The sequence below is a fragment of the Sceloporus undulatus genome, chromosome 3 (assembly GCF_019175285.1).
Source record: "Sceloporus undulatus isolate JIND9_A2432 ecotype Alabama chromosome 3, SceUnd_v1.1, whole genome shotgun sequence".
NCBI classification, from domain to species: Eukaryota; Metazoa; Chordata; class Lepidosauria; order Squamata; family Phrynosomatidae; genus Sceloporus; species Sceloporus undulatus.
In genome coordinates this window covers 75,545,764-75,567,300 of record NC_056524.1, presented here as the reverse complement: position 1 = coordinate 75,567,300, position 21,537 = coordinate 75,545,764, and the positions used below count along the sequence as shown (strand labels likewise).

Below are 21,537 nucleotides of genomic sequence, written 5' to 3'. Positions count from 1 at the left end.
AATTAATTTCGTAACCCGAGGCACCACTGTAGCTTCTTGTCCCTAGTTCAGATTTCTCATCATGACTATCAAATGTAGTAGGTCTCCCATGTCTTTAGAGCATTGTATATCTTTCCGTGATCTACGCAGTCAAATGCTTTACTATAGTCTATGAAACATATGCTGATTTTCTTCTGGAATTCCTTGGTGCATGCCATTAACCATTGCATGTTTGCAGTGTGGTCCCTAGTGTCTTCTCATTTTCTGAAGGCTGCTTGCACCTCTGGGATTTCTCTCTCCATATATGATTGGAGTTTGTGCTGCAGAATTTTGAGCAAAATTTGCTCGTGTGGGAAATTAATGCTATGGTCCTATAGTTGCTGCAATCTTGCAGACAAGATTGATGTAGGATTTAGGGCCAGAGCAGACAGGCAGGAAAAAGCAGTTTGATTCTGCTTTTTACAAAAGCAGGTCGAAACCCTGCTGCCTACCTGCAAGATGGGCCAAATATGCACAGCCTGACTACATGGTATGGCGTCATGCTACTTCACTGGTAATTTTTTTGGTTGTCTCCCCACCATACATGCACGCTGTTGCACAAACACGTAACCTGAGACCTCCAAGTACCTCCCACACCTGCCCAGCTGCCATTCCATTGCATGGCCACCCCTTCGATTGGCCACATAGTCTCATGTGTGTACAGGGCATCAATGCATTGGTGTGCAAGTGATATATTGTCAAAGCTCAATCATGAAGGCACCCCCATCTCTTTCACTCCCATGCCCCCCCTGTTGGACTGTCTGGTTTGTGTATGTTGTGATTACATCCATTGGAGTTGTCACAGTTTCATTTCTTTGCTTTGCCATAGCCCCACACTTGTGTCTATATGCATGCATGAAGATGCACATTTTCTGCCTTGAGTCAGACTAGCTTGGCTTCTTTTTGCTCTGGTTTTTAGCCCCAGAACATAACTTCAGTCCAGTTTCTATGCGTTTTGGAGGCATGGGTCATATAAACACTCTGCCTTCATAGCGGCTGGAAGCTGCTTTATTTTGTCTGTCTGTTTTACATCAAAACAATCAAAACAAACTATGACAGAAGGTTTGTAGGGCGTTTTAACACAATTTTTTAAATTGCTGCTGTAACTGCATTAGATAGCTCATCATAGAATTCCCAAACTTCTGCTTTTTATTTGCTCTGTTTAGGAAACTTTTGGAAAACTTTCTGGTGTGTACCATTACTCAATACTGTAGTCCCTATCTTGGAGCAAAAGCATGATTTGATCTTTTAAGACAGTGGTTCTCAACCTTCCTAGTGCCACAACCCTTTAATATAGTTCCTCACGTTGTGGTGACTCCCAGCCATAAAATTATTTTCATTGCTACATGCACATATGTGCTTTCCGGTGGTCTTAGGTGATGCCTGTGAAAGGGTCGTTCGACCCCCAAAGGGGTCCTGACCCACAGGTTGGGAACCACTGTTTTAAGAGAAGAGATATGATACACATCTAGCAGTATTTTGTCTGTGTGAATGAAATAAGAATTATCTTTACTTAGTACAATTTCAGTGTATTTTAGTTTCCAAAATGCTTGCCTCTGAAATCTACATTGCATTGTTTATGGGAAGAAACATCTTGAAATTGTGCTTTTATTTCAGATAACACAACTGTAGAGAAGTTGAGAGCTATTTGTTTAGACCATGCAAAACTTGGTGATAGCAGCCTTAGTCCATCTCTTGATTCTCTCTTCTTCGGCCCTTCTGCCTCCCAAGTGCTATATCTTACAGAGGTTTGTAATATCTTCCTCTTAATATATTGGAATTGGAAATTGTTGTTGTACTTACAACTTCTACATTGAATTCAGGGATCACACTACTCAGAGCACTGAGTTTAGGAGATAGTTCTATGTAAACTTAGAATTGTTCTATATCACTTCTGCACAGTGTAATGAAAAGAATTATGTAGAACCATTCTCAGATGCAGCAATCCAGTATAATTAGTTTAAAGGTATATTTACCAAATACAATTTACTCAATACAATACAATTCTTGTTCTCCTTTTTCTCCTTCCAGGTAGTTTATGCCTTGTTAATGCCTGCCAATTTACCTCTGGGAGAAGATGCCACTGACTTTCAGTACAACTTCTTGAAAAGTGGTGGCTTGCCTCTTGTGCTGAGTATGCTGACCAGAAATAACTTTCTGCCAAATGCAGATATGGAGACAAGAAGGGGCGCCTACTTAAATGCTCTAAAAATAGCAAAACTGTTGCTAACCGCAATTGGCTATGGCCATGTGAGAGCTGTGGCAGAAGCATGTCAGCCAGTTGTAGAAGGCACAAGCCCAATGTCACCGGTAATGTCACTTTCTGCTTCAGCAGCAACATTGTTTATATTTTGATTGGCTGAGCCATGTATCTAATGGGTAGCTAGTATAGTCTCACATAGAATAAGCAATGCTTAGTTTTTTCAAAGTCTATACACATCATGTTTTAGTTAGTTCTGTGGGAGGGAAATTAAGGGGTGAAACAGACAGGTGAAAAGGATGGCTTAGATCTACCCCTTTCAGGCTGGATTGGGGCCAGCGCAAGCAGATACCTGGCCCCAATCCAGCCAGATTCTGCCCCCAAAAAGGAGAGGATAAGATCCATTTCTTTTGGGGTGGAAAAAAGCCACCTCTACTCCTAAAGAGCCGGCTTTCCTCCCGAAATAGCCGGCTCTGGGGCAAGTGGTGTATAAACGTTATGCCCCCAAGCAGGAAAGAAGCTGACCTGCGTATAATCGTTGGTCTGGCTTCTGTCTGCCTTGTTGGCATGTTGTGTCTAAACGTCACACTCCCAAGCTGGCCAAAATGGGCTGTCTGTTCCAGCCTTACGAGAGCCTTTCTTTAGTCTTCACGTATATATTTGAGCTGAATTTACTTGGCCCAGGACCTGGAAATTGCACTTTTCAGTTTCTCTTTCTCATATGGACCTCATTATGTAGACTTCATGTAGTCATAATTGACTTCATTATTTTCCATTTTGTGAATTCTGAAAAGAAGTTGTGTGTTCCTTATATTGCTAATGGGGCAAGTTGTGGATTGACAGTAGGAAGTAGAGTTTATGAAGTATTGCAGAAAATAAGATAATGGTTTCATTTGCATAGGAAATTAAAATAGCACAGTATAGATGCAAAATGAAAGCACTGTGATAAGAAAAATGATGGATGTAGAATAAAAGGATCCATAAAATGTAGTCTGTTTTGGGAGTTCTCTTCTGTGAATGCTGTTGTCCTGGCATTTTATTAAGATGGGAAGAGCAGAGAGAATTGGTTTTGCTGACAAGACACTTCTATTAAATATTATTATCCTTGAAGTTCAGAGGTTGCATAAAATTTTCTGTTTGGATTAAAGTGTTTTGAAGGATAAAGCAGGAAATAACTATATCAACAAACCTTGTTTTGTTATTTTAGTTTTCTGTCATTGTAAACCTTCACCTGTTAAGATAGTAGAGGATGCCAACTTGAACCATAACATTTTTCAACTGTGTTAGTGTACAATAAATTATAGTGGATATACATCTTTCCACCTTGTTGGCCTTTACTATTGAACGTAGTGTTTTCTTCCTTTAAAATACTGAAAATGAATTATTCCAGATCAATCAAGCAACTCATGACCAAGCAGTGGTGTTGCAAACTGCTTTACAGAACATTCCCAATCCAACATCAGAGTGCATGCTAAGGAATGTTGCAATACGCCTTGCACAGCAAATATCTGATGAGGTTAGTGTGGTCTTCATTGTTTCTTTAAAAGATCCTCTTCCAGTACCTGGTTCATGCAATATTAATTTAGTTGCTAGGTTTAAGGTGGGGAGTGGGAGATAAAGAAGTTATACCATCCTAGAAGCTTCTTGTATATTCTTTAATCAGAATCCCATGTTTCTTAATATTTTGGCTTATGTTCCTAAAGTCAATTAATTCTCAGGTGAAACCTAAACCACATTTTAAAATTGACTATAATTAGTTTCTTTTTCCTCATTCACCCATTCATTGCTAATGGTTTTTCTTAGTGGTGGAGAACTGATTAACTTGTTGGTGGACAGCTGTTAAACTTCTGGTCAATTCTAAATAATTTTATCTTTAGAGCCGTTGTATCTCAGCAGGACACAGAGGTAATCTTAATCCTTGAGCAGGAATATATAATACTGAAGTCCAAAGCTGCAATACTTGAAGATGGTGATGGGAAAGTATGACCATGGAGAAAAACATTTAAATAGCTATCTTTTGGCCTATTCCTGAAGTTGTTTTTCCTTTAAATAAAACAAAACAAGGGACTGTGTTTTGTCTAGCTCATCCCCTTTATACTTCCTAGTCTTCTGGCTTGTAACAAGGGAAAGTGTGTCTGTAAAATGAAACATATTTCAATCCACACCTTCTATTCAGAAATCCTCAGGCTCTGTCTACCAAAGTCATTTAAAAACAAAGTCACAGATCAGACCTCTGAACTGGCAATAGTTGGCTTGATGGAAAAAATACTTTAATTTGGTATAAGGGAGCTTCCTGTTTCCTGTCTGTTAAGATTCTTGTGCAAGAACATAAACTGCTAGGGGATGGGCTCAGAATTGTATTAGTAAGTAAGTAAATAAATAAATAAATAAAAATTAGTTTCTGCGTTTTTATTTCATGTTCACACTAATGCCTGACTAATAATAATACTGTGTTTTGGTTTGTAGGCTTCCAAGTATATCCCTGATATTTGTGTTATTAGAGCAGTGCAAAAAATAGTTTGGGCTTCAGGATGTGGTTCAGTACAGCTGGTATTTAGCTCAAATGAAGATATTAGTAAAATCTATGAGAAGGTAAGAAATATGAAGCAACTTTTTCAAACTAATAATGAATAGAATAATTTAATGAAATTTGGCTTTAAATGGTCTGTTCTCAGATGGTAAATGCTTCTATACTGTTTTAAACAGCTCTCATTTTACAGCTTTCTCTTGGTAGAGATAACGTTGCACAGTTTTCAACTCCATAAAAATATTTCAGTTACTTAGTTCAAGTGTAATTTATCTTGCAGTGATCTCAGTATCATTTTGAATCTCATATCTCTGTATAAAGAGAAAAAAATTACTGCTGGCTACTGTAAGTAACCAGTTGTTCTGTTCTTCATCTAAACAAAAACTGTACACAGATGTGCATAGAAATATCGTTAATCCAAGGATAGAATATCTCACAATCCACATGTTTGGACATTATTTAGATTTGTTTAGAAACAAATGTATTTGAGATTTTGAGTGACATGTTAGAACTATTTTGGTATTTATGTTAATTTCTCCATCAATTGTTTCATTAAATGTTAAGTGTAGAGTCACGTCTATATGTAAAAGAAATAGATAATTTCCCCATTCTCTGATGACAGCCCTGCGTTATTTCAGCATACTCTAAAAATTCATGGATTAAAATTAGCACCCGTGTGAATCCTGTAAGTAGATTCTGTAAAGCATGATCAGTAATTTTCACAAAAAAATTACAGATAACTTTAATCATAGAACTGTGCTACCATGGCTGCAAATAGAATCTGCTTATATTAGGCCTAATGTGTTGGCTGTACTCTGTTGTCTAAATCTGTGCTCTGCTGTTCTTTGAGATTTGAATTGTTACTGCTTTTAAATCCATATTTTGAATGTTAAGGATTATTAATTATGCCAGCCCTCTGGTTTTGGAGATAACATTGTCCTTTGAGAAGTTGTTGTATAAAACAGCCTCCCAGTCCACACATGTAATTTAACTCAGTAAATTCAAGGGCGAAACAGGCAGCCCAGATGGAGCAGCCTTGTGCTATTCCAGCGCCGTTTGCATTGGGACCACATCAACCATACATGCCCAGTCCAAATCTGGCCTGCAGCCACAGTCCTGAACTGGGCTGCCGGAAGGAGTGGATTCTATCCGCTCCTTCTTGGTTGGTTCTTCTGTGATGCTGTGGCATCAGCGCAGCCTCTGGCCATGTGTAGGGCATGTGTCATCTAAGCACTACACCCCCAATGTGGCCCAAAGCCGGTGCTTTTGGCCCACTTGCTTTTAGCCTGTGAAAGGTTCATCTTTGATCTATGACTGAAATTGAACAAAGAGATTAGGAGCAAATTTGTAAGATTACATATTCTCTTGCTTCCACCTAGTGCATATTGCCTCACTGCCTGACTCCTTCTACATAATTGGAGTGCTGTGTGAAAACCCAGGTATTACTATATCATGGGCTGCCGTCACACAATACTGTATTGTTCAACAGTCGTCTTTCTGTTTCTAATACCAGGTTCAGTTGTAGATTTTAATCAGGTGTTGCTGTTTCTTTTTCTTATTGTAGAAAACAACACTTCTATCCCCAATGCTGCTTTGTTTTCAGATAAGATAATTAAAGAAATCATAAATTTCTTTCTCCATATACGTATATCATATGCTACTAATTTTTATTGCTGTTGCAGACCAATGCTGGAAATGAACCAGATTCAGAAGATGAGCAAGTTTGCTGTGAAGCGCTTGAAGCGATGACTCTTTGTTTTGCCTTGATACCAACAGCATTGGATGCACTCAGTAAAGAAAAAGCATGGCAGACATTTATCATTGACTTGCTATTGCACTGCCATAGCAAGTAAGTAATTTTAATTTGGCTTTCTTTCCAGAGAATGTGTCAGTGTGATGACATTAGATGTCCACCATGTGCATTAATTCAAATGACAGCTGCTGGGCTATGATTTTGTTGCTGTTGTTGTTGTCCATTACTATATCACCTCAAGTGAGGTGACATTGCATTTTACTTATTTTATATCCTTTCTTTTAATCAAGAAGCTCAGTGGAATATATCTGGCTGTCCTCTCATCTCTCATATCCTCTCATCGGTCTAGATTAGTGTAAGAGTTGGTGGCAGGGTCAGTGTCATCCCAAGGTTCATGGGTGAGAGAGTGCTAGTGCTAATCTGAAATTTAAACCTACTACACCACAATGACTCTTGTTTGTTAATCACTGTTCAGTTGAAGCTCTCAAGAATAAAACAATAAAATACTGCATGCATGTACATGTGTGTGTGCATACATGCTGCAGAATGAAAGTATGTGATACATAAAACATGATTCAGGAAGTGTGAAGCAGATTAAGTGCTATGTATTTTGGGAGGCCTTTTGATATAATAGTTATTTTTCCCAGAGCCTCTAGAAAAGGACAAAATATAATCTCAGCTGTATACATTTTCTGCCAATAATAATAATAATAATAATGATAATAATAATAATAATGTTTTATTTATAGACCGCTATTCCGCAATGATCATAGCGGTGTACAGTAAAAATTGCAATACAATACAAAAAATTGCAAGGCCTCTCTCCCCCTCAAGATGGTGGTCGGGGGGAGGGCTCTTAGTCTTTCCAGGCCAGGCCTCGTCTCTCCCCCTCAAGATGGTGGTCGGGGGGAGGGCTCTTTGTCTTTCCAGGCCAGGCCTCGTCTCTCCCCCTCAAGATGGAGATGTTGTTGATGAATACTTAGTAGATTAGACATTAGTTCATGTCACTGATATTTGTAACTAATTTCCAAGTGTATGTACATTATTTAATATTAGAAGAAACAGTTTTTGACTTCAACTCTCTGACATGCAAGATAACATATATCTAGATGTTTTGTTAATGTGTTTTTTGCTAAAGTAGAAAGTCCTGTTGAGAAAAGGAGCCAATAGAAGTCAGTAGCTAAAACGAAGGAATTGACTTTTATAGGAGTTGGCATAATGTTAAATATCTGTTTGCAATCTTAAAAATAAAATTACAGACTCAGTGGATTCTGCATTACAAATTCTGGTATATGTTGTATAAAACATTTCAAGATTATTGTTATAATTTTTTGGATCACCAATTGTCTATTAATAGAACTATCTCTGGTTAAATTTTTTAGAACTGTTCGTCAGATGGCACAGGAGCAATTCTTCTTAATGGCTACCAGATGTTGTATGGGGCAGAGACCTCTTCTTTTCTTTATAACTTTGTTATTTACTGTATTGGGGGTAAGTTGATTAAAATGTGCATTTCTGTACTTATATTGCATAAGTAATTTGAGATAAAGATGGTTTTCGTACACACAGATTTTCTCTCTAGTAGTTCAGTGCTAATAACAAATGGTTGGATGAAAGGCATAAAATGTTACATGACAAAATTACCTGAATTATGTAGTTCAAAATTATTTTCTTTCGATTAATTGTGCTGAGAATAATGAACTTCCTGAGGGATAATATTACTGTACAAGGATTAGAATGGAATTGGAAAAAATTAGATGGTCACAGATAGCAGTCATACAGTTCTTTAGTCTGCTGTATGTATATGCTCCATAACTATACAGTGGATCATTTGTATCCACTGGGGTTTGCTTCCAAGACCACTTCCACCACCCTGTGAATATCAAAATACAATGACATAGTAAAATAGTATGCCTTACATAAAATGGCAAAATCAAGGTTTGCTTTTGGAATTTTGTTTATTAATTTGGAATATTTTCAAGATGTCAATGCAGAGTTCATGGATATGGAGGGCCAACTGTAGATGCAACTTCTCACAATGTTGTCTTTTGACACTTTTTTCTACATGCTCTGGTAACCTCTCATTTGGACTTCTGTAATGCGCTCTACATGGGGCAACCCTTGTACCAAACTCGGAAGCTACAATTGGTGCAGAACATGGCTGCTAGACTGGTCACTGGATGCTCCAGGGCCAGTCATATAACACCTGTATTGAAAGACCTCCATTGGCTGCCCATTCGCTTCCGAGCGCAATACAAGGTGTTGGTTATTACCTATAAAGCCCTAAATGGCTTGGGCCCAGGGTACTTGGAGGACCGTCTCTCCCCGTACAATCCGCCCCACACTCAGGTCAGGTGGGAAACATCTTTTGTCCATTCCAAGTGCTCATTATAGTGCAACACAGAGGGCATTTTCAATCTCAGCCCGCAGATTATGGAATACCCTGCCCGATGAGCTCCGCACAGCCTCATCCCTTGATGGATTTAAGAGGATGCTAAAAACTTTCCTTTTCCGTCAAGCTTTCCCCCCATGAGTTGATGTTTTATTATCTGTTTTTAGATTGCTATTTGATGTTTTAACGCTGTTTTTTGCTGTTTTTATACTGTCTTTTAACGTGTACACCGCTATGATCTTGAAAAAGGAATAGCGGTATATAAGAATAAAGTATTATTATTATTATAAAATAAGCTCATATAAAAAAACTGTTATGATTGAAACAAGGTCCTAAATTCAGTTGTGCTGATGCACTCCCCACTACATAAGCAGTTGGAGATTTGTGGGAAACAGTGCATGGATTGTTACGTTCGCCTATCCATGATTGGCCCTGCGGTTCCTAACCTTGGATACCTGCCACTCTAACTCCAGTAGTAGTAGTAGTAGTACCACCTCTCCCTATTAATTGAGGTGGGGAACAACAACAAAAACCCTAGCACAAGATCTCTATTCAGAATCCTGCCTTGGATTTTGGGTGAATGGGGCTGCATCCATACTGCAGAAATAATCCACTTTACCTGCCATGGCTTGATACTTTGGAAATTGTACTTTTGTAAGATATTGAGCCTTCTCTGTCTGAGACCTCCGGTGCCACAACAAACTACAGTTCCCAGAATTCCATAGCATAGAGGCACTTAAAGTTGTGTCCAAGTGGATCATTTCTGTGGTACAGTGGTACCTCGGGATACGAAATACCCAGGTTACGAATTTTTCAGGATACGAAAAAATCCCATAGGGATTTATTGTTTCGGGTTACGAAAGTTTTTTCGGGTTACGAAAAAACTCCGGCGCTATTTTAAATGGAGCCGCGGCAGAGCCGCGGCTTTTTCCCCCATTAGCGCCTATGGGTTTTCGGCTTACGAAGGCTTTTCGGGTTACGAAAGTGGCCGCGGAACGAATTATTTTCGTAACCCGAGGCACCACTGTACAGATGTAGCCCGGGTCTCCAGCTGCTCTTTGTGGACTAATATAACTTTGTGTTCTTTATGGTAAGCTTGACCCACCCTTGATTCAAGTTTAAGGAAGCCAGTCAGAATTTAAAAAATAACAAGAGAATTAATGTGGTTTATTATATCCTGTGAAATATTAATTACTTTAACTAGTTTTAGTTTTAGTTCCCAGTTTGAAACATATAATAACATTCAATCAATTCAGTACACACACACACACACACTCTCAACTGACTCTCTCCTCTAACTCATCCAACCATGAACTTCAACTGTTTCTTTTTTTAAAAATCCTCCTCTCACTCACAGTGTTCTTGATGGTGCCCGTTGTTATTTCAAGCAATGCTTCACACCCATTCATCCAAGAGCAATTTAGTAACATATTTACATATTTAGAAAGCATATCAAGGGTGTGGCCATACAAGAAAGTACAATAGCATCCAAAATCCACAAAACAACAATATCTTTATTTGTCAATCAAAATGCACAAAATATGTGATTCAGGCTTTGGCAGGACAACTGATTTCTTCATCATGCAAAGGTGTTAACAGTTCATCAGGCAAAGGTGTTAACAATCAAACAGAGAAAGAAAAGTTGAGAACAACATCCTGATGAAATGCAAACATATGATTCCAACATCATCATTTTTCTTTCTTTTTCTTGGCCAGTAAAGGTATGGCTGTTTCATGGATTTAGGATGTTATATTTACAAATTGTTTCCTCTTTGCTCCTCCTGTTACAACTTCACAAGCACATTGACTGATTAAACCATTGTGTAAGTGGTTTTGCATCAGGGAAGCTCCTTTATGCCTCTCCTTCCCTTCTCTTGTGCATGCTGTAGCAGTGTCATTTGCAGTCAGTCATTCTCTTTGCAGAGATATCAGCTGCTTCAAAAGCATGCCTATATGTGAAGTAAAACCAATAGGACCTTTAAAGAAGGCAGCTAATAAGTGAAATGACAACACTAACAATAAGTAGAAGGAATAGATGTAGCAGAGAAACAGCAGCAGCTGGCAGGGATATAGGAGGCAAAGTGGCATTGACAGGTATGTGTATATAAGCAGAGAATGGCACTGAAAATATGGGAGCAGTGGCAGCATTTTCTCCACAGTAACCAGGAATAACTTTCAGGCCACTGCTGGCTTTCAGAGTGTGTCTAATTCAGTATAGCTGCACAAGCATAGCTTTCACTCCACCAGTTTTGAATTAGTTACACGTACAAGTTAATTATGCTGCATGAAATAGTCTTTTTCAATGCGTCCAGTATCTGTGCCTTTGAATTGGCCCAAATATGATGATCAGCACCAAATATTTGTCAACAAATGATAATCTGAACAAAAATGTTTACTGACAGACCTCTTATGAAATATAGATGAGGTAAGCTATAAAACAAATGAATACACTTACTTAGGAGAAATTCACTTTTGGTCTGTAATGGAGTTCAGCCTTCATGTGTAAACTTGTCCTGAAGAAATTTTACATCAAATGTTTCATATTTGGAGTTTGTCAAATCATTTCAGGTGACATCATTGCTCAAGTAGCTATCTAAAATGTACAGAAAGGCTTAAATTTCCTAACCAATTGTAGACTTTTTTAAAATTGGTACTCCCTTATATACAATTATATTTTATATTGATAGAATTAAGCCTGTTTCACCTATTTACATTCTGAGAGATAATTTATCAGAATACATGAGAGCATGCAAAGTGTTCTGAAGTGAGGATTTTGAATAACATCCAATGAAAGACGGATGATGCAAGAAGACATTTCCATTCTCTGTTATATGAAGGAAGCATCCTTCATCCAGGACACCTTCACAGACATGTAGGCACCTTCAGTAAAGGTCTGGAATATGTTGGAGAGGTTGCAGTAGGAGCACAGAATTGCTAAAAGATTGGATCAAGGCAGCTTGTGCAGAACATCTTCATTTTATAGAGATGTCAGTTCATATAAATCTCCCATTATTTTATATTTTAATAAACACTGTATGGGTTCTGTAAGAAATGTTCTGTGTTGTTTCCATTAATGCAGATATCTTTTCAAAATGGCTTATTCTCTCTTTCTTTTGTAGAGTACTGCTCGAGAGCGTGCTAAGCATTCAGGGGATTATTTTACTTTATTAAGACACCTTCTTAATTACGCGTACAATAGTAATATTAATGTGCCCAATGCTGAAGTTCTGCTTAATAATGAAATTGATTGGCTTAAAAGGATTAGGGTAAGTTTTTATTCTGTTCATTTTGCTGCTTGTATTCTGTTTTTAATTGTATGTATTAGCTGCATTCAGGGCTGAATTAGTAGGACAGAAAGGCCAGAAAAAACATTTTTCATAAATAAATTACAGCAGTAGCAACTAATAATAAAACCATGTTTTCATGTGTCTGAATGTTTTGTTTTGTTTTGTTAGGATGAAGTGAAAAGAACAGGGGAAACAGGTGTAGAAGAGACTATTTTAGAAGGTCACCTTGGAGTAACAAAAGAATTATTGGCATTTCAAACCCCTGAAAAAAAATACCATATTGGGTGTGAAAAAGGAGGTGCTAATCTCATTAAAGTAAGTAATTGCTATAAAGAAAATGTTTAAATTAAACATTGTAAACTGGCTTAACTTATTTATGTATACATTTAATTAAATGTGAGTAATTTTATTTCCCTTTAATTTTTTAGAATAAACAAAAATAATATATCTGGAATAAAAATATTCAATATGTTGTAAAGTATCTGTTCATAATCCTATGGAATATCTATCACCTTAGTTTACAAAAATAAAAATCAGTCGTCCCCCCCCCCCCCCCGCCATAGCTAGACATTGTATAGAGAACAAGACTGCAATACAAAAGTGTCCTCCTTTATTCTTTAGTTCCTCGGAGATGTTAAATAATTCGAAACACTGGATATGTAATCCAACTCTGACATTTTTAAAAGGCTTTATTGTATATCATACTCATTCTAGTGTCTAGGTCACAATACAATTATGGTTAGCATCAAGGAGATGTATATATGTATAGTACTGAGGAAAGTGGAACCTTTCCTTGCCTCAGAAAGGTGGTGAGACCTTTCTGGAATCCTTTATCAAAACAGATATGATCATTGTTCTCTTGTCTTGATATGAGTAGCAGGAGAACAGCTATGATGACAGCAAATGCTTTGCTGAAAGGTAAAGCATTGGGCACTTGCCTTATATCTGTTTTCCTTCTTTGGATGATACAGATAAACAATCTGCAAGCGATGTGTTATCCCCTCATGCCAGTGAACATTGCAGGCGTCTCAATACCTTAGATTCTTTTCTGTTAATACAGTTGACTCCTCCACCTTCATTTCAGTTTTTAATTTTCCTGCCAGCCAACTAGATGTGTTTTCAGCCTTCACAACCAAAACATGATTGGACTGGATTCAGAAATCAAAGAGATCCAAAAGAAAAGAAAACAGAGAGGAGAAGAGGAAATGCTGGATCCTTAATATTATTAGAAAAGAGGAGGAAAGCAGCAGCAGAAAGGCAGGCCATGTGTTATATGTTCAGCTTCTGGGTAATGCCTAAATTAATACTGGATGTCTCCCTTCTTTTTCAGGAACTAATAGATGATTTCATCTTTCCAGCCTCTAATGTTTACTTACAGTACATGAGGAATGGGGAATTGCCTGCTGAGCAGGCCATACCAGTTTGTAGTTCCCCAGCCACCATTAATGCTGGATTTGAGTTGCTAGTAGCACTAGCTGTGGGTTGTGTTCGAAACCTCAAGCAAATAGTAGATACTTTGACGGAAATGTATTACATAGGCACTGCAATAACTAGTATGTATCATTTCGTAACTTTTATTTTCTGTATGCATATATTGGGCTGTGAACATATTAGTAGGAATTGAAGCATTGTCTGTACCTTTTTATTATTTCTTTATTTTTAAATTGCTTTGTCAAAAACGTTTGTACATCTCCTTGAGATGACTGCTGGATATATTAAGTACAGTTTCTAAGAGAAGAAACAAGCAGAGAATAAAGCTATGGTTAAAATTTATAAATGCATGTGGAAGTTCTGTCAATATAGGCAGAGGTGTTCTTCAGAGTTTTTATTGTCCAATGTTCTCAGAAGTTACCTTCTTGGGAGACATCAGAGACAATAAAAAAGAGAAGCTCCAAGGTGTCAGTGCATGGATGGATGCTCCTTTGTGCATGAAAAAGATCGACCCACAACATTTTGGCTCTAACTCATGTAGGTGCAGTCTTAAGTAGAGCAATAAAAATGATTTGCAGGTATAGCATGAGTGCAAATGAACTCAAATCCTATAATTTTAAAAAGAATGAAAATTACTTTTTAAATTTTCAACATCTTGCCATTGTGGGAGTTATTTTGGCTATATCTAAATATGAAATCTGATGGATTCCGTTTTTAACATTTTTATTTATTTATTTATTTATTTATTGCATTTATATCTTGCCTTTCCCCCAACATGAGATCCATTTGGGGATGGAGTTAAAATTGTAAGCAAATGTGGTTGCAGATATATTCCAGTACTGCTATTTTGCCTAATGACAGTTCAAAAAGGTCATTAATTTTGCATTTGTAAATTTTATAATGCATTTGATCTCTCCTAGCTTGTGAAGCACTAACAGAATGGGAATATTTGCCACCTGTTGGACCACGACCACCAAAGGGATTTGTAGGATTAAAAAATGCTGGTGCCACTTGTTACATGAATTCTGTCATTCAGCAACTATATATGATTCCTGCCATCCGGAATGGAATCCTTGCGATTGAGGGTACTGGCAGTGATGTGGATGATGATATGTCAGGAGATGAGAAGCAAGACAATGAGGTAATAATTGCACGCCGTTTTCACATTTTTATGTATTTAGGGTGTTTGTCATACTGTTAATTTCAATGGCCTATGTTCTCATTGTGTTTTTGTGACAGTTTATGTGGTGGCATTTGGTTGGCGACACCATAAAAATCAGCATGAGACCTCAACTTCTGGCTGTTCTTTGCTTTTCTTTAGGATTATGGCAGTATCAATAATTTGTTACTCTTTTAAATTGAAGTTGTTTCCCAACTTTCACAAATACTATCAATACGTTTCCCCCATTCCTTCAATAGATAACTTCATTTCTCTATGTTCATTGTTATGCAAAACACAAGGCTTCTGCATCTGGGCTCTACCATGTTTATGAGTTGTTGCCCATGTTGTGTAGCACAATTTCACAGTGAGAAAGATGCTGACAAAACTGGAGAAAATTGTGTAGTATTCTAGCACAGAAGTAAGTGCTGTAAAAAAATCTTGGGCTCTTGCTTTCCATGGGATCTAAGGTCCAAAACACACTGCAGAAATAATCCAGTTTGAGACTGCTTTAACTGCCCTGGCTCAATGCTAGGGAATTCTATGAATTGTAGTTTACTGTGGCACCAGAGGTTTCTGACAGAGAAGGCTAAACATCTCACAAAACTATAGTTCCCAGAATTGAGCCAGGGCAATTAAAGAGGTCTCCAGCTGGATTGTTTCTGCAGTGTGTTTTGGACCTAAGTTGGCTACTTGGATTTGGAATGAAAGCTACTGCCCTAGATAGCTGAGTATCTTAATGGAGCAAATTATCCACATATACCCATATTTTGTCAGAGCTGCTATAATTTTTTATTTTCACAGGTAACACTTTCATTTTCTATACACAAGCTGTAATGTCTGTCTTAATTTTTGTTTGTTTATTTTGCTGTTTTTGAGTATACAATCGATACAATGCTGCTTTTTTCTTTTAAGAGCAATGTTGATCCACGAGATGAAGTATTTGGCTATCCACATCAGTATGAAGATAAACCAACTTTAAGTAAAACAGAAGACAGAAAAGAGTACAACATAGGTGTATTAAGACACCTTCAGGTCATCTTTGGTCACTTAGCAGCTTCTAGGTTACAGTACTATGTACCAAGGGGTTTTTGGAAGCAGTTCAGGTAAATGGGAAGTTATCTGATATTAAACTGTGTTTATGTGATGTCTTACAGCAGAAGGAGCATGCGTTAAATGAAATGCAAGGGATTGCAACTTAAACCATCACATAAATTAACTAAGTGGGAAGTAAGATAGAGGGACCGAAAGAACAAAATGTTACTGTGATTAGATCAGATCTGCACAACTTGGCAGTAGGTAGGGGCTAAACTTAAAATAAGCTAAACTTCTTTTGGGCCGTAGATAGGTTTTAATTAAATATTAATTATTTAATATTAATGTTAATTAGAACTAATTAACATTAATTCAATCCTCCTCTTCCTCTGCCTGGCCCTCTCTTTAGAAGGAAGTCTTACCTGTCCTTCTCCTCCTCTGCCCAGACTTCTCGTTGGGAGAAGGCCGCGTGATGGAGGAGCCTTAAGGGGTGAGCTTGGTCCATCCTCCTCCTCATTCACCTGTCCTTCTCATTGGGAGAAAGCCAAGCAGGTGGAGGAGCCCCACAGGGCCAGTGTTTGCCTGTCCTCCTCCTCATGGCCCTCTCTGCAGGAGGAGACTGAGCAGCAAAGGAGCACTGACATTCCACATCCTTGCAGGCTGCCTCAAATCTCTTATTGGGCTGCATGTGGCTCCCAGGCCGTATGTTGTGCAGACCTGGTTTAGATGAAATTGTTTAGATGAAACAGTTTTTATTCCTGTGTAACTCCTTTGAGTTTGGTTCAGGGAGAAATGCAGGATAGAAAATAAATAAATAAAGTAAATAAGTATTGGGCAGCTCAGATATGACCCAGTGTTTATAGTATAGACAAGGCAGAGGGAAAGGGGACACCTAGAGTTCATGCAGCCTTCCTTTGCTGTATGGAGAATCATGAATGGGGAATTCAGCCTGTTTACAGAAATTCCTGTGTGAAGACTCTTTCATGTGAACAGTCTACTACAAAAATAAAAATGGGTACTGGATTCTGAAACTAGATTCTTTGTGAAACAGAACTGGCTTCTTTTTATGCTTTGGGATTTTCCCAATATTGGAAAAACATTTCAGGTGACCTCCAATGAAGAAGGGAAGATGAAAAATGATTTTAACTTAGGGGGAAATTACAGTGGTAGTAAAAAGAGCTTTCTTAGTGCTTTTTCTGTTTTTAAATGTTTAAAAACTTAAAAGTTGGCAGCAGCAGTGGAGATTTGGCTGATGCCAGTATTTCCCAGAATGTTTTTTTGAAAAATGCTAGCATCCACTAGTGTGGACATTCTGACACCATTCCCTGGGCTCTGTTTACCTGTTTTGATGGTTGACCCATGGTCCCTCCCTCAAATGTTTATCCCCAATTTGCCAAATGTTATTGGAGTGAGAAAATATGGGATGGATGTTTGTTTCTCCCTCTCCAAAATAAACCAGACTGATTAGTCACATTTTTATTCACTATACAGCACATTGTAGGATTGTAACATAATTATAACATGTAATTAAATTATAGAAAAGCTAATGCTTTTATAAGCTACTTGGAATTTTTTTTTCATGCTACGTGCCATTTTGTTATAAATTGCATTATCAGAAAATTCTTTTTCCATTGTAGACTCTGGGGTGAACCTGTAAATCTGCGTGAACAGCATGATGCTTTAGAATTTTTCAATTCTTTAGTGGATAGTCTTGATGAAGCTTTAAAGGCCTTAGGTCACCCAGCAATGTTAAGTAAAGTTTTGGGAGGATCCTTTGCTGATCAGAAGATCTGTCAAGGCTGTCCACATAGGTAAGTATTGTATCTTCTAACATGAAAGTATACATAACTTTTTCATAGAATAAAAGCCTGGTAAAATGATAACAGACATCAACTTAAAAGGTGTTTTAGGCGCGTTACAGACCGCCCCTTTGAGGCGGCCTGTAGGCGCTGCTTTCCCCGGTATATCGGGGACTCAGTTGCAACAACGGCAGCCGCTGAGGCCCTGATCCGCCGCTTGCAGGCTGCGGGGAAGCGGCAAAAGGCCCCTTCCCCGCAGCCTGGAAAGGGGTGTCCTTGGGGCTTGGCCCCTTTCTCCCTTGCGTCGCTGGGCGCAGCCGTCTGAAGGCTGCACCCAGTGACGCAAAGCAGGAAGGAGCTCCTTCCAGGGTTGCGCAAAGGGCGCCATAGGTGCTGTGGTGTGGCCCCAATATGTCACAACTGCGCCGCCTCGTTTGGAGGCGGCGCGGTCGTGACGTATTGATGGCAGCGGCCGTGTGGAACGGCCGCTGCCATTTTGTGCGCACGGAGCGCGTACTAGTGTTAGGGGGTGCGGAAGCACCGCCCCTTCCTAACCCTAGTACGCGCTCTGCGCGTACTATATGGCCCATTTGTAACGGGCCCCTGTCTGCCCTGGGACTGTACAGAGACCATTCTCTGCAGGGTGTAAAGAAGTACACGTATATCTCAGTTAAGAAAGTAGATGCGTTCCTAGGCACACTGCTGCTGTAACAGAAACTTTGGTACCACAAATATTAAGAACATGCAAAGAATAGAGATAGGCTTCAACAAGTGATAGGAAAATTGTGTTATTGAAAATTAACACTATGCACATAAGAAATTAACACTATGCACATATGAAATGAAACAATCAGGTCAAGTAAACCTTGCATAAGTAAATAAAAACATTTTCAATCTTCTGGAGATCAATTGAAAGCTTTTTCTAAAATGTATCCAGGGATAATTTTTGATTTAACTGCCCTCCATCTTTTTCCATCTTTCTGATTTCCATTTTGATGGCTACACTTACAGATCTGTTTCCTTAAAAAAAATATTGGGGGGAGCTGGTGAGGCAGGATTATATCTGCTTCCCCTTTTGCATGCTCATTAAGGGACTCTGAAAGCAGTTGCTATTTGACTTCCTTATTGTAGACAGGCACACATAGCTGCAGTAAAATTGGTAACAGTAAAATCCCACTTTTTTTCAACCTTAAAGTTTATTACATTGTTTACCGTGGACATGCTGCTGCAATCTGATACTGATAATCTGTTTCTCCAGCCAAAGCTGCTTCCAGCTAGACAAAGGATGAGGAAAAGTGGCTGGCCAGGCATTAAAAACTTTGTAAAACTTTGCAAAAGAGAGCTTCTTGTGGCTGTAATGCACAGCCACAGGAGCTACCTCTCTTTGTGCCAGTTCCAGAGATGGTAGTGGTGGGGTCATGTGATTTTGGAGATTTAAATGCTGGCTCTCTTTTTCCAATCTTGCCTTGCCAGTAACAGAGATTCTTGAGGGTCTCCCTTCAGTATGTGAGTTGTTTACACTTGCATTTTCCTATAAATGTGAACACAACTTGAGTATCCCTTATCTGGAATTTTGGAAAGTGAAGTGATACCAGCACTCAAGTTGCAAAAAAATAAATCACCAGGAACAGATGGCATACAAATAGAACTGCTACAATCCACAGTGAGAGAAACAAGTTGAGTTCTAACTAAAATATGCCAACAAATATGGAAAACAAAATAGTGGCCCAGATTGGAATTGATCAATATACATTCCTACCCACAAAGGAGACACAATAGACTGCAGTAATTACAAGACTATTGTATCAATTTTTCATGCAGACAAAATAATGCTCAAAATTCCGCATCATAGACTCACACCATAGATGGAGTGAGAGATCCCAGAAGTGTAAGCAGTTTTCAGAAAAGGAAAAGGTACTAGGGATGACATTACAAATATATGATAAATAATGGAGTGTGCCAAGTAATTCCAGAAGAAAATCAGTTTGTGTTCTATCAGTTAAAGCAAAACATTTGACTGCACAAATCATGGAAATGTGTGGCTTGCTTTTAGAGGAATGGGCATGCCACTACACCTCATTGGCTTCATGTGTAACCTATATTCAGGACAAGAGGTTGCAGTCAGAACTGAATACAGAGAAACAGAATGGTTTTCAATTGGCAAAGGAATCAGGCAAGGATGCATTCTGTCATTCTATCTGTTCAACATTTATGCAGAAAATACAGTACACGCAGGTTTAGACTCAGAGGCAGGAGCAGTTAAAATTGGAAGAAGAAACATTAACAACCTGAGATATGCAGATGACACTATATAATACTAACAGAAAACAATAAAGACCTGGAACAGTTACTAAAGAAATTCAGACAAGAAAGTGCTAAGGTAGGCTTAATGCTCAATATTATGAAGACAAAAATAATGAGCACAAAAGACCTACATGAATCATCCTAGAAAATAGAAATAGTCAAAGAATTTCCATAACTAGGATCAAACATTGATCAGAGTGGAGACTGCAGTCAGGAAATCAAAAAGACTAGGACTGGGAAGGGCAGCTATGAAAGAACCAGACAAAATCCTAAACTGCAAAGACATAACACTGAATCCTAAAATTAAGATTGTCCATACATTGTCCATGTATATTCCCTATACATCACTATTATGGATGTAAGAGCTGGATAGTAAAGAAAGCACATGGAAAGAAAATCAGCTCATTTGAGATGTAGCATTGGAGAAGAATGCTGAGGATACTGTGGATGGCCAAAAAGACAAACAAATAGGACTTTGAACAGATCAAGCTACAGTTCCCAGAATTCCATAGAACTGAGCCATAGCAGTTAAAGCGGTGTCAAACTCGATTATTTCTGCAGTGTGGATGCAGCCTAAGAGAAATTAACAGGAGTGCATTGATAAATGAATTCTCTAATTTTGTTTCTCCTTGAATTATCAATAAATATACAAAATAATATTTCTGTAGTTCATAATGTATATTTGATAGAAACAATTATATTTCTTCATACTCGTGTGTTAATAAATAATTTAACTTTTTCATTGGGCTACCTAACATTTCTGTATAAATGAGATATAGTTGAGAGGCATTACTTTGTATCCAGTGTGAATACATTCAGTTGATAAATTAGGCTGCTCTACCTAAAAATATACATGATCTGTTTTTAATAAACATTTTGTAGTTATTAACTGTGTTTCATGATATGCAAAGTTATTAACTATGTTTTCATGATATGCATATTTTGTTGCATTTGGAGGATTATTAGTTCGGCATAATTAACCCATTCTTCCACATCCATAGGTACGAATGTGAAGAGTCTTTTACAACACTGAATGTAGATATAAGAAATCACCAAAACTTGCTTGACTCCTTGGAACAATATGTCAAAGGAGACTTACTGGAAGGTGCAAATGCGTACCATTGTGAAAAATGCAATAAAAAGGTAACTTTGAAATACAGTGTTATTTTGCTTTGAAATGCTCAAAACTCAGTAGCACTTAACATAATTCAAGAAAACCTATTATTTTAGATGGCTTGATTGTACAGTGGTACCCCGGGATACGAATTACCCAGCTTACGAATTTTTCGGGATACGAAAAAATCCCATAGGGATTTATTGTTTCGGCTTACGAAGGTTTTTTCGGGTTACGAAAAAACCTCGGCGCTATTTCGCCACCGGAGGGCAGCAGAGAGCTATTTTTTTCCATTAGCGCCTATGGCAATTCAGGTTACGAAGGTTTTTCGGGTTACGAAATTAGCCGCGGAACGAATTAATTTCGTAACCCGAGGTACCACTGTATAGATAATTGACAGCTAGTGTTTGTCATAATTAATAGCCACAATTCAGGATGACTACAGGTCAATCATCGTCAATTATCAAATCTTTCCATGATATAGAATGCATATCATATTGAGGGCGTCTTTTATTGAA

The 21,537-nt window shown here is 38.2% G+C and overlaps 1 protein-coding gene across 4 annotated transcripts in view; it reads left to right on the top strand.

Annotated features, from left to right (window-relative positions):
- The window catches only part of USP9X (ubiquitin specific peptidase 9 X-linked), a 361,613-nt gene that overhangs the window by 316,668 nt on the left and 23,408 nt on the right, over nt 1–21,537 (top strand). For all 4 annotated transcript variants that reach the window (XR_006102822.1, XM_042457061.1, XM_042457060.1 and 1 more), the window contains exons 22-34: nt 1,636–1,766; nt 2,050–2,328; nt 3,609–3,734; nt 4,685–4,810; nt 6,428–6,594; nt 7,881–7,989; nt 12,010–12,156; nt 12,346–12,492; nt 13,508–13,730; nt 14,529–14,749; nt 15,683–15,873; nt 17,440–17,613; nt 20,907–21,048. Coding sequence is in view for 3 of the 4 variants with exons in the window: in XM_042457061.1 (XP_042312995.1) it covers nt 1,636–1,766; nt 2,050–2,328; nt 3,609–3,734; nt 4,685–4,810; nt 6,428–6,594; nt 7,881–7,989; nt 12,010–12,156; nt 12,346–12,492; nt 13,508–13,730; nt 14,529–14,749; nt 15,683–15,873; nt 17,440–17,613; nt 20,907–21,048 (2,183 nt within the window). In the remaining variant the exon portion in view is untranslated. The remainder of the gene's footprint in view (nt 1–1,635; nt 1,767–2,049; nt 2,329–3,608; nt 3,735–4,684; nt 4,811–6,427; nt 6,595–7,880; nt 7,990–12,009; nt 12,157–12,345; nt 12,493–13,507; nt 13,731–14,528; nt 14,750–15,682; nt 15,874–17,439; nt 17,614–20,906; nt 21,049–21,537) is intronic.